The sequence below is a fragment of the Zonotrichia leucophrys genome, chromosome 5 (assembly GCF_028769735.1).
Source record: "Zonotrichia leucophrys gambelii isolate GWCS_2022_RI chromosome 5, RI_Zleu_2.0, whole genome shotgun sequence".
NCBI lineage: Eukaryota > Metazoa > Chordata > Aves > Passeriformes > Passerellidae > Zonotrichia > Zonotrichia leucophrys.
This window is the reverse complement of record NC_088175.1, coordinates 53,485,095-53,498,847: the sequence shown is the minus strand read 5'-3', so window position 1 is coordinate 53,498,847 and position 13,753 is coordinate 53,485,095. Positions and strand designations below refer to the sequence as shown.

The 13,753-nt window shown below is 38.8% G+C and overlaps 1 protein-coding gene across 8 annotated transcripts in view; it reads right to left on the bottom strand.

Moving 5' to 3' along the window:
* Window positions 1-13,753, bottom strand: part of HIPK3 (homeodomain interacting protein kinase 3) — a 71,869-nt gene that overhangs the window by 4,322 nt on the left and 53,794 nt on the right. For 6 of the 8 annotated variants that reach the window (XM_064715671.1, XM_064715668.1, XM_064715670.1 and 3 more), the window contains exons 5-15: window positions 13,171-13,257; window positions 12,123-12,307; window positions 11,178-11,337; window positions 10,649-10,772; window positions 8,071-8,192; window positions 7,812-7,939; window positions 7,560-7,721; window positions 5,819-6,091; window positions 3,583-3,723; window positions 1,899-2,134; window positions 1,390-1,517 (exon numbers count right to left, since the gene is read on the bottom strand). In XM_064715671.1, coding sequence (XP_064571741.1) covers window positions 1,390-1,517; window positions 1,899-2,134; window positions 3,583-3,723; window positions 5,819-6,091; window positions 7,560-7,721; window positions 7,812-7,939; window positions 8,071-8,192; window positions 10,649-10,772; window positions 11,178-11,337; window positions 12,123-12,307; window positions 13,171-13,257 — 1,746 coding nt within the window. Of the gene's footprint in view, window positions 1-41; window positions 109-1,389; window positions 1,518-1,898; window positions 2,135-3,582; window positions 3,724-5,818; window positions 6,092-7,559; window positions 7,722-7,811; window positions 7,940-8,070; window positions 8,193-10,648; window positions 10,773-11,177; window positions 11,338-12,122; window positions 12,308-13,170; window positions 13,258-13,753 lie in introns of all 8 variants that reach the window. The other 2 variants (XM_064715675.1, XM_064715673.1) reach the window with 2 other exon arrangements.

Genomic DNA, 13,753 nt, shown 5'->3' with positions numbered 1-13,753 from the left:
AAAGGATAAAATGCCATGCTGGGCTGTTTTAACAGAAATACCATGTATCACATGAGCAAGGTGCTTATTCCACTCTACTCAGCACTGGCTTGGCATCAATTGGAAGTGCTGCATTCAGTTTGGGCACCATAATGAGGCACAAAGAGGACAAATAGGAGAGAAATTTTAGAGGAGAGCAGGAAAAATAATAAACGGATTGAAAAATATCTGAGACAACTAGGCAAACAGAAGTCTAGGTCTATGATCACAGGAAGATGTGGCAATCATTAACAGTTACAAAGAGAAAAGACTAAAAATCAATTACTCCCATTAAATAATGCAGATTTCAAACTACACAGGGCTTCTACCAAAGAAGAAAGGATCAGCATAAATTTTTGTAATGAAAATAACGTTCTACACTTTCTGCCAAGAGGCTGAGGAGCTGCAGACACTGAAGAGATTAAAAATTAATACCATGCTGATCATATTAAGGTTTGCTTAGAATTAATTAAACCAATCCTTTTGCATAATCATGCAGAAGGGGAGACTGTGTCACCCACCCAAATGTTTCTTTCAATCTAAACTATTCAACTCATTATTGCTAAATCCTCTTATCTACATATAGCATGCTTTCATTTAGCATTTAACTGACAATATTCACAGTTTCTCTGTAAGACTTACACAAACAGGTACTGCTCTAACATTAATGCACCTCCAGCTATCTAACCAAAAGCTCAATGCAGCCACAGCTCCAAGATAATTAATTAAAAGGGGCTTAAGCTTGATGTCACGTTTGAGCTTCAGTCCTCAGCCACAGCAGACACATTTGCTGTGTTGTTGGGCAATGATAAAAGTAACTTTTAAATTAGCTTTAGGTATCTTCTAACATAGGATGGAACTACAATCACAGTCTCATCTCCCCTCCAGCTTCATTACCTGGCAGCAAAGGTAAGAAATAGTTGGGTTTGCTGAGCTATATCTCACCTCTGGACACTCAAACTAAAAGATTTTCATGCACACTACTGACAGAACAACACTGCCATACAGCTGCAGATTTTAACTGCACACTATGAGTATTTTAGCATTTGGATGTAGGAATAACAAATGCTAACATATTTTTCTTTTTGTCTGGCGTTTTGATATAGTGCAAGCACTGACAATTTTCCCAGCGTGGCTTTTCTGTTATTTTTTTTTTAAAATAGAGTCAGCTGTGTAAAGATAATTACCCAAAACAAAAGATACTTATGACTTGCCCAGTAAGTTGAAATCCACTTTTCAAGATTTGAACACTTCTTTACTCAAGCTGCTGAAAACCTGCAGCTGCCACGGACAGTGAGTGAAACTGTGAGCGCTCAGTTTGGAACTCAGCTTGTGGGCTGTCTGGGGCTTGCTGGGTGTGAGTGCACATACCTGGCTGAAGTTGCCATGGTGCTGATGGAATGCTGATGCCACTTTCTGCTGACGGCTCCCCACCACACAAGACTGGTTTAATCTCCCCAGGACAGAGCGACCCTTCCTCAGTGGCTGGCACGGAGCATCTTCCAAGGGAAGAAATAAACAATGTTATGCTTTTGTTGGCACTGTTCTCTTCTGGCAAAAGTTAGACAAGGCTTCATTTGCTTAGGCATGGAGGGAGAAATAATAATACAGTACACCAATTAAAGTCAAACCCCAGCACTGTTTAGGAGTGGTTACTACAGATTAGCAGTTGTATGAGTAGATCAAAATCTTCATTCATATATATACACACATATATATATATATATATGTGTATGTATATATATATATATGTGTGTATGTGTATATATATATGTGTGTGTGTGTATGTATATATATATATATATATATGTATATAATAAATAAATACTAAAACTTCTATTCTTATCTACTGGCATAGAAAAACACCTGAACTAACTTACCTGTATTCACCATCTGTTCCTCAAGATGTAACCTGTTTTCAAGTCTCATGGGTGGTACCACTACTGTGCAAACAGTTGATTTGGTTTCAGGGTTAACTGAGGCTCTTGCTTCCTTATTTTTATTGTTATTGTCTACAAAGCCATTTTCCACAAAGGGGCTGTCGTGTCCTGAGGAGTCTGAGCTTGGGGAACCATCCACTGTATCACATCCACTTTCCTGTTCATCATCTGACATGCTGTCAAAAAATAAAAGTATTGCAATGAAGCAGAGAGATTTTCATGATAGAGGTACGTTTTCTTAAATTAACACATTAAATTTCTAGTGAAATTACTATAATTTAAAGTTAAATTATACATAGAAATTGCTCAAAGGTGGATAAAAGTGATGCACTGTAATTACACAAGCACATATATTCAAACTCATCCTACCCATATTTTGCAAGGCCCAAAGAAAAGAGATAACTTCTTTATATTAAAAATTGATGGAATACATGATTGACTTTAAGCATACAAGAAACAGCAGTGAATTCACTAATGCTTAAATGCATGGTCAAGTCCTTCAGTGATTTTACAGTTCATGCAACATGTCCTTATTGCATGCTGTTTAAAATAGGACATCACAAATAAAACCACTTGTGAAAATTAACCTTTTGTGAAAAGTACTTTGACACTATGAGGGCCAGCACAAAAGCCTGAAGATTTAACTAACAGAATCAGGTAATTCTGAGTAGTTTTTTCAAGTAACAAACAGTGATAATGTGACAACTGCTGAGCAATTAATTGTATTTCTATATCATTCACTTTTGATTAGAGTTGCTAATTATATGACTTTGTAGAATGCTACTGAAACCAGAATCCAACACACTCCTCTGCTATTGACAAAGGTGAATTAGCAAGGGGAAGTAAATTACAGGTCAGCTCCTTACAATTCAAAGAAAATACCCTAAAATCAAGCAGGTCTTTATAAAAACTTACGGATTTTTGAATGTTTTGATATTAAAGAATATCAAAGGACTGACAGAGTTAACTACCAAACCAGTATGACTACCTGATACAGACTCAGAGTTCCACCTCCTTGTCAATACATGCTCTGATAGAATCTTTAATTATTCTAAACAAACTTTTTTCATTAGGACCTTAATTAGAATTCATTTTGCACCATGAAACTGCTGAAGGCTCAAGCTAGACACGAGGCAGTGAAGATAAAACATTTAAAAGCTGTTCACAGCACAGCAACACTGTTCACCTAAGTGAGCCTTACTTTTAGTAGAAGAAAAAAGGCATCAATTTCATTAAAGGTTACAAGATACACAATGGGAAAACCAGAGGCTGTAAAAATTAAAAAATACATGGTGACCAAATCTGTCACATACTACTCAGGCTTATTTAATCCTGGTACTCTAGAAGATTTTTTTTCCAAAGGAACTTGCATGCAACATGTTTATATTTCCTGTGTGAACACCATTCATTCAGTATTCCAAAAGCTTGCACTGCAGCAAGACAGATCTGTTGGGAACAAGAACAGAGCAGTCTGCGCTGTGCAACTGCAGCCCAGCAGATCCATTTTTAAACAGTTTACCCTCACTGGCTGGCAACACAACAAAACCTGTGCATTTGTTAGTATCAGCTGGGCCTGCTGTGTACCAAGATCTCTCTTTCTGGGGCAGAGAGGCTGAGTTTTCACCTGTTGGATCTCTTGCAAGGAGAGGGGCTGGAGTGCTCGGAGGAGCTGGTGCTGAGCGTGCTGTCGGGGCTGCTCAGGGAGCACACACGGTCCATGTTCAGGGTGTTCTGGCAGGCTTCACACTCCAGGCTCCCCTTGCACCTGCACACAGAAACACAGTCAGCAAACACACGTTCACCACTCACTGAGGTAAAACTGTGCAATAAAAAAAGGGTTCATTGTTGCAGACATCTTTTTAGGAAAAATCCTTTCCTCAGGATTTTTCCTCCTGAGAAGCTGAGAAGCCTCAGGAACAAAACATAAACATTGATTATTTGCTGCTGTAGAATGCAACAAGTAGATCTGTGATTACTCTCAGGTGTTTTTTTTGTAACTAATGGCCAATCACAGCCCAGCTGGCTTGGACAGAGAGAGTCCGAGACAGCTGCCTTTGTTATCATTTTTTCTTATTTTATTCTTAGCTTAGCCAGCCTTCTAATGAAATTTTTCTTCTATTCTTTTAGTATAGTTTTAATGTAATATATATTATAAAATAATAAATCAAGCCTTCTGAAACATGGAGTCAGATCCTCATCTCTTCCCTCAACCTGAGACCCCTGTGAACACCATCACAGCCCATCATTACAAAAGACCCCTTAAATGTAAACATCCAATTCCTTCCTTCTTTCACATTCAAACCAGGTTTTAAACCTTTACAGTGTTCTTTTTTGAAACCTACTAAATGGGTAATTGTTTTTTTACTGAATCAATCCTAAAACAAGTACATTAAAATGTTCCACTACAGCAGTTCAGAGCCTTGAAAATTTGACAAAGCTGAGATTTAAAATACTGTTCCTCCAGCTCAGAATTATTACAAGTGAGGAGGAAGTCAAACAAACATTAAACTTTTACTCCTTGCATGCTTCTGGGATGGCTCTGTGAAAGAAAACTTCACTGGAGGATAATACAGACAAAGGTTCACATTTTCACACTGTTAGAGAAGTATTTTCTACCCACAGGTATGTAATAGTATCTACTGGGTGCTACTGCTAGAATGGTAACATGAAGTATATACAGCAAAGATACTGTTCTTTAATAAATAAATAGGGCATGGCATTATGAAAAAAGCCCTAAAAAACTATGGTTTGAAAAGGCATAACACACAGAGGTTAAAGTGGTAGATTTTTGATAGCGTTGTTCCCTTTCAGTAAGAGTGCTGCTGAAACTTGATTAGGAGCAAAATGCTTGTCCTTTTTTAATTCAGATTCATTAGCTGTGCTGATGCCTAGAGAGGCTACCTGGGACAGAGGCTAGACAGAGTTGAAAAATAAAGTAGGGATTTATTAATAGGCCTTCAAGGGATACACCTGGGCAGTACAAGAGCCTGGCCAGGGCTATCCCCAAGATGGACTCCAAGTCACAAGTTTTCACACCTTTTATAAGTTTTGGTCCATTTACATATTGGGGTTAATTGTCCAATTACAGCTTCAGGTTATGAAGTCCCATCCTCCCAGTTTCCTCTCCTCAATTTGCTGCTGTTTTACACTTTTTGGGCCTGAAGCTGCAGTGGTGTCCTGGGGCTGGAAAAGGATTGTTTTGTCTAACTAGACTGTGAGGAGAACTTGCTAACACTTTATATGAAGTTCAGAATTACATACTAAAGCAATACAAAGCATCATTAGCACTGATGCCTTCAGGTTTAGATTTCATGAAAATCTAAAATATGAAATCTAAACCTGAAGGCATCAGTGCTAATGATGGTTTGAGCAGGCTGCCCTAGAGCAGAGGCTGAACAGAGCTACAGAACAAAGCAGGGATTGATTCAAAGCATCTCCTCCATGGATCCACCTTGGGCAGCACCAGAGCCCAGCCAGGGCTGCACCCAAGATGAACCAAAATGGCCCCAAAATGCAGGAGCGCTCCCGGGCTCTCTCCCTGGGATCAGTTCTGCTCCATTTGCACCTTGCAGTTCATTGTCCCATTCCAGCTTTAGCCCAGGCACTCCCACCCTGCTTGTTTTTCTCTCTGCAGCCCACGGGGTTTGTGCTCTGGGGCTGAGATTGGGATCATTTGTCCTTGGTGCCCAGCTGGAGCAGGAATTGTTTTGTCTCCCTGCTCTGTGCACAGAGCTCACCATCCCTGAATGCGAAGCCCAGACCCACCCACTAAAGATCACAGAATGTGAAAACCAGCAAAGCTGAATGGCTGGGACAGCTGTATCCAAGCCAAGCCTGCCAAAAGCCAAGGTGATGCTCACTCCCTCAGCGAGTGCCTCACGTCGTCCTCGTCGGTGTCGCTGCTGATGGTGATGACGCTGACGGGGCTGGGGGAGCTGCCCAGGAACAGCGCCTGGCGGGGGCTGCTGGGGACAGGGGGCTCAGGGGCCAGCCCCAGAGAGGCCTCCTGCCCCTCCGAGTTCAGATTGTCCTGTGCTTCTATACAGCTTATCCTCTTGACAGCCTTCAGGTTGAGGATCTTTGGAGAGATAAAGGCTGAGTTTTGGATGTTGGTGTTTTGTAGCATGTTGCTCCTGAGGAGGAAACAACAACAATTTGGCATTTAGTGAATCTCAGCCTGTGAAAACTGGGCTGTTTTCAACAAAACCAAAGCAGGCAACCTAGGCTAAGTCACCAATTTAAAAAAATAGCAGGCAATGTAGGCTAAATCACCAATTTAGAAAAACACAGTAAACACAGGCAAAAATACTTGGCATGGATGGTTTCAGACAAAAAGTACATTATATCCAAGACATCAACATTGAATACAGTATACTGAAAACTCCACGTTCTTATGAAGGTAAAGCCAGATGAAAATTCCATGTGGGTGAAAAACAAGCAAACAAAACCCAGCTGGATTTCCTGCAAGGATTCTCATTGAAAACAAAAGCTGGTAGCCTCCAGATGAGCCCCTTGCTTAATACAGGACTGCTGACACTGCCCACATAACCCACACACTTTCCCCCTCATGGAGCATGCCACACCTTTGCCATTACTTTGCATGGCACTTCAGCAAGCAGCTGAAGTATTTTTGGCTATCAGTGAAAGGTGACTGCAAGGCACACAGCAGCCCTGCTTTACAGCCTCTCTTTATTTTTAGTTGTCTAAACCTGATAGATCCTCCTTCATGTAAATGTAGGAATATCTCATTAGAGCTACCTCAGGACATTCTTATACCTTCCCAAAGCCTGCAAAGACAACATTCTACCATGACAGGCACATACTAACCAAAAAATAATGAAAACTAATCAGCATTGCAAGTATTGTTCCATCTAGTCTACCACCAAAATAACTTAAAGAGAAAGGCCACATTTTCCCAAAAGACTGACTAAGAGGAATTGTGTCCCAAAAAAGATATCATTATACAAGTTGTTCCCTTGCCCACAGCAGTAACAGGTGTGGGAATCCATAAAATCAGAGGGTTTTGGGAAAGCTGCAAAAGGCAGGCCTCAGAGACAGCAGAACTGGGATTAGAGCTAAGCAGCAGCCATGAGATTGGTCAGCAGAAAAATTATGTAAGAAGTAGAAGAGTAAGGACAAATAGAACAATGGTCTGTGTATTAATGCTTGTCTAGAATAACTCCCTAAGCTGCAGAAAAGTTTATCTAGCAAGATTTTAGGAAGTTCTAAGCTTAATAATGGAGCTCTGTGCATTGTGTTTTAAGGCTTACAAACAGGTATTGTGTTTGAAATAAGCAAGCATTGTTTAACCAAAGATATGTGTGCTTATAGTGGTTGGATGCAACTACTCTCAATGTGCTTCTGCTTTGTGTGATTGGGCAAAAAACTTATAAAGTGAGTTGTAGCATTAAGTTCTTGGTCTGCTGCCTGGGATGTGAGCTGCTGGCATTTTCCCATTGGCATAACCATGGAATGACAGTGATGCTGGAAAATAAAGCAGCTCAAGGCACGTTCCCAGCAGTCCTGTCCTGTTTGTGATTTGTACACAGCCCCCAGCTGGCAAACACAGAATATGTTCTGTCTTAGAAATATTCTACTGACCTGTTCTGGCACAGTTTGTTCCTCTTGGTAGCTGCAGGCTGAGGCCAGACAACGTGTGCAATGCCCACACTAATTGGCTGAGGGGCAGACAAGGTTATCTGATGTGTTAAAAGAGGCTGTGGTATCATTGAGCTGTAGTGGGTGCCCTGGGTAATCATCTTCCTGAGGAAAAGGAAAGGCAGGTTCATACTGCAGGTCTTTCTCACCAGCAGCCCCACTCCTTGTTAAATCCCAGTCCAAAGCAGGACTCACCCCCAATCTCCAAGCCTCTGTGGGCCAGCCACAGGATCAGAGGGCAGAGATGTTGGTGGAGCTGCCACTGGTGCCACCTGCTGCCATGCAGGAACCAGGATCTGCTGCGTCTGGTTGGACCACGCCTGCTGGGGAGCACAGAGCTTTTATGGCACAGGCAACTCACTGCAGCTACACTTGCTGCCTGGAGTTCAGCACAGAGCAGCTCAAAACATTCACTAATTCAGTAAGGAAGAGTTTTGCTTTGAAGTAGGCCAACCTGAGAAAGGATTCCTGCGCGAATCTGTAGTGGCTGAATGGCGTGGGCTTGGGTCACCAGTGGGACTGCATTATCCACCCGCAGGGAGAAACTGGTGGGTTTGCTGTGGCTTGTAGGAATTCCTGGCAGGGAGAAAAACATACACAAGCTTTAGGCAAACAGCAGTCTTGCATGTATTTTGTGAGCAAACATAGAGGACAATTTTAAAACAGTTCACTGGTTTTTTAAAATGTGTTTATGATCTAATTCCATAATTTAGACTTTCAAGCCAAACAAATTAACACCTAAAAGATTTTTGTGCCATAACTTATCTGCAGAAATATTTGAGCTGTAGTTTCCAGAAAGAACTGCCAATAGCTACTAGCTGGAAACAGACTACTAGAAGGAGGAATGACTTTGGCAGAAAATTCTGCAGAGCTAAGCATTTACTCCTTATCACAAACTACATTAAAAGAATTTGAAGGGAAGCAGGCAAAACTAAGCAGAACTGCATTTCAAAGCTTCTCAGAATGGACTCCTGCACACCTCATGCTCTGTATTTCCAGCAGGCTGAAACACATTCTTCTCAGCTTTTATAGCTGGCAATGCCACATGTATAATGTCCCTCTTTGCTACCATCTCTTTGGTGGGAAACAATGTAAAATCTTCTGTCTACCTCATCAAATATTTGCAGTAGAATCCATACTCCTATTCCTCTCTTCATCAAAATAATGCAAACTATAGTAAACCATAATATAATAATCTATAATCTATATTATACAATATATAGTAAGTAATAAATATATAATCTATAATATACCATCTATAAAATATATAATATATAATATACATCATACAAAATATATATGGTATATATAATATATCATATATTATATGTAATATATAATATATATAATGCAAACTGCTCACCAGAGCATAATACAAAAAAGATGCATCTCATATCTTGTATAGATTTCATTATCATTACAGGAAACTAACAAACCTATAGCAATGCTGCAATGTTTACTGAAATAACATTTCTTTTACACAATAATGCCAAACTATAATGAAAGAGGATTTTTTCTTAACAGACATGGCAACAGAACAGCCATGCTTGAAGAAAATACTGGCTAGGAAATAGAAAAAGACATCCCTGGTCTTATCTTCTATCTGCACTTCATGCCTCGTGCTTTACTCAAAGATTAAGCAGGGGTGTTCACAGGTAACTACTAAGGAATTACTACACTGAAGTTTGTAAGTGATTTGGATGGGTTTTTTTTAATCTTTAGAGTAGAGGATGAAAGAAAGTTTTCATCTGATGCAATTCTCTCATGTCATAACACAATACTCGGTTATAACCACGCACTTCAAAGCTTTCCATTTTGAAATGCACTTGACTGATTTTTTTCCCCACAGCCATCTAGAAGAGAAGCATCTTAACTCTGACAGAAGTAGAGACTTTTAGCACTTCAGATACTCCACAGAGCAGCCAAGCTGGGAAACTTTGAAGCAGTGCCAGATACCATTAATATCCCTTTTCATCTGTGCCAGCAACTCGTCACCTATGTGATGAAAACAATATATCCCCTCCACTTCAGCTGTAGCAGAAATTAAATTTGGAAAGTTATCATCATATTAAGAATACAGTATACAAATCACAGATAAAGTGTCTGCTTGTGCTGGTTTTTTTTTTTCCTATAAATCACTTTATTCATCTGGGAATAATGAAAACAATAGAGGGGTTTTTTATTATGGAGTATGTCATTGTGTAAAGAACATAAACAATTTAAACAATTAACTGCTCAGAAGAAAATCTGTGTGAAGCAGCCTGTGAATAGTCCGACCTTTCTCAAGTTTCTGGAATCCAAGGTAAATGCAGCTGCTACAAAAAATATTATTGATAAAGTCTGCTGCACCTGTCTTTATCTATAGAGATTAGGACTTCCTGGGCTTTAAGTTTAGGTAGAATATTTCTGGTTTGTTTCATTTCAGAATGCATCTAGAGTGATTTCCGAAGCTTTAAAATGTAGAGGGAAAACTAAAGGTCATTCTTAAAAAAAAAACCTTACTCCCTATAAATTCCATAACTTCAAGACCTATCTCAACACAAAGCTGAACATCACCAAGATAAATAAATTACATCTTTGGAACAAAGACTATAATCAAGCTAAGTTAATAAGCAAACAATATAAACTGCCTTCCTGTTTCCATAAATGACTATTACTAGGATAAGACATTGATACTCACTCCATCTTTCCTGTTTCCTCTCCAATTTTACTTCAGAACACCCTCCTTATTGCTTCTCCTTTCACACTTTTTTCTCCTATTTTACCAAAGACATAAATTTATCTCTTTGTGTGTGTAGTATATGAAGATGGGCTCTGGATTGCTTAAATCATTTTCTGCAGGTGCTGATTTGCTGCTTCTTTCAGAAAGATGCAATGAATCTGCATCTGACTCACACGCTGATTTTTAATGGCATAATTAAGTAGGTTTAAATATAAACCTTACGTGGATATAGCAGAAAACTCAAATATTGCTAACAACCAGGCAGTAACACTCATATTTTAGGAACTGTGACAATTGCAGATAAATATACCTTGAATAGCTGGAGGACATATAATCAATGCTTGCTGGAAAACATCACTGCAACCAAACTGAGCAGTTCCTGCCTGCAGCGGAATCCCTTGGTGCAGAACTGAGTGGGCAGATGCAGTTAATGCCTATGGGAACAGATTCAACACAGGCAAGGTTATTAGAACTGTGAAACTACATCTCTCACACACTTGGCCCACCACTTTATACAGTAAATAACTAAAACAAACTTATAAAAATGAACTATTCTAATCCATTTCACAGGAAGACATCACACTGGGCCACTGGAGGGCACCAGAATACAGCACTGGCAACCCCAGCTTGTAACTTAATTTGGAACATATTCTGAATTATTTGTCTAAGAAAACATTAGGGGGAAAACAGAGCAAAAGACAGAAGATTTTACCACCTAACAGATGTAATTTTTTCAATTATTAAATTGATTAGAAAAACTACATTAATTGAACTGACAATAAAAACAAAACAAAATAAAACAAAACCAAACCAAGAAAAACATGAACCGTTGATTTTACCTGACTTCTCACTGGACCAATTTTGGAAAAGCTTGCAGTCAGGTTGGCTGCACTGCCTGAGGCAACTGATCTCATGAGTGATGTTTTATTGCAATTGCTTAAGTCATACAGGTTTGATCGGCATTTGCAAATATCCATGATATGAAAGCAGGACTTCACTCTGTCAGAATCAGAAAACAAGTTGCTTTAATCATCATTTCATGCTGTTGAAGGTAAAAAACAATTCCTCAAAATAAGGGGAAAAAAATTAGTTCAAACCCTCCATTTCTCACTTTCACAGAATGGGATCATCCACACAGGTAGAAAAACAGAAACACTGTTGTTACTATGGTCACATCAAGCCTCTCTGATGCACATTTTAAATTCAAGAAAAATTCTGCTTTTTCTTTCTCTTTCCATCTAACAGCTGTTTACACCATTTTCTAACAGCTGTTTACAAACAGGAAAGATAGGAAATTAAATAGATGGGAAAAGCTTGCTCTTTCAGTGAAATGCTTGCAACTTTAGGAAATCCACGGTGAAATATACAACTCCAGAACTGCAAGAAAAGTTTCAATATATTCCACATTAATCAATACATGAAAGGAAGTATTTGAGATGTTAACTTCAAGAGGAAATGCCCACCCTAGCCCTCAATGACTGATAGCAATCAGGGCTCCTCATACTTCCAAAAATCACACCCAAATTTCTGCAGTGCTGGAACTTTAACAATCATACATAAAACCAACTTAGGAATCTATTGCCCTAACTGTTACTTTCAGAGAAAAACACAGTTATTCAAGCAGTTTCCTTGACCCAACAGATGTATCTAATACTGCAACCACTTGAAAGAATTTTCTAAGACACTGCAATAATGATGAAAGATTTCTTTTTCTCTCTGATAGCAGAAGAAACAACATTTTTATACAAATGAATTGCAACAACAGAGATTTCTATGTTACATACTGGTTGCTATGAGGAAAATCAAGGAGGTGCTTCATGGTAACAAAAGAATGGTTCAGGGTCTCAGCTGGAGTGATTCTTAAATCAGCATCGATAAGCAACATTTTCTTCAACAGACTGACGAATTCCCTCCTATCTGCCTTCTCTGCCAACAGGTCACTTCCTTCCAAATCCATCACCATGTTCACCTGGCACAGAACAAAACAGTCAGACAGAAGATGTGCATATTAATTTAACTCTTCCTGGTACTGTTTTCTGCTATAAAATACTGATATTCAGCATTTTTATCACGTGGGGTATGGTGGATTTGTCTTAACCCAAAACAGCTGGCTTGGAATTGGTGACTTTTTTTAAGCATGCACACGATTCCCCCCTTGCAACCTCCCCAGTTAAAAACTGCTGAAGGCTTTATTCCAGTCTGGGACTTGCAATTTAAGAAGTAAGATTTGGAATAAAGATCTTTTTATGGTCTAACTTGAACTACAGAGTTGATCTTCAAAAAACAGTTTCAAGCACATATTAATGCCAACCTTGCAACAAGATTTGATCCTTTTTTCAGGATGTGAAAGACAACAAAAAATTGCTTTTTCTTATTGACTAGAGAGGTATAAAGCTAAAGAAAAGTGAGGAAACAGGTTTTAAAAACATAATTTAGGAAACTACACTTAGAATTCTATTGTTAACAGAATTATACTAGAAATCAAACAATAAACAAAGCAGGTTCCATATGCATTCTTTGTTTATTCTTTGCCACAGTGGCAGATAAGGTAGAAGAGAAAGTATACATTTTACACAAAATTCAAGGGTTCCCCCACCACAAGGACAAGTTCCACTGTTTGACACAAGCAATGGAAAAGGAATAGCTTTACTAAAACTCAAAGGGCTGAAAGAGCCAGACATTTTCCTCAGAGCAGCAGAGAAGAGTGAATATGACTGAGGCACAATAAATAATATTCTAAAAGGCATTTCTTTCCAAACCAGTAAAAAGTTTTCAAATCACCAGTCATTCCCACACATTCCTTCTGCAGAGGAAGGAGGCTTTAATACTCACGTGCACTATATCATCCAAACTGTTGAAAATATACTTTCTGGCCTCTTTAGACTTCATACCTGTTTCTGCCTCGTGTTCTTCCAATGTCTCAACAAAAAGAAAAGGAAAGCTTAGTTTAGAATCTGTCAAAAAAGGTCACCTATAACTACAAAGTGACTTTATGTACTTATTGACCTAAAAACCACTATTTTTTCCCAAATTTAATATATCAGTTATATATTTGTATGTTGCTTTACTGACTACTTTCATTCTCTAAATCAAAAGACAATAACTAGAACGTTTTACATCTGACAAATCACAGTACTGGATTACAACAGATAGTTTATGAATCACACAGGAAGTGCTGAAAGCCTAGCATAGAGCAGTTTAATGAAACTCCTGTATTTTTATGTATCACAGCTTTTCTATTATTGTATTTTACCAATTTTCTCAAACTCAGACCTTAAACCTCAAGCAGCAGCAATATCACATCACTGTGAAAGAAATAAACCAAAAACCAGGCAGTATCTGGTTCAACTTCTTGGTTTCCTCTTTTCTTTTTTTATTATTATGTTTATTCCTAATTTTTATTATTATATTATTA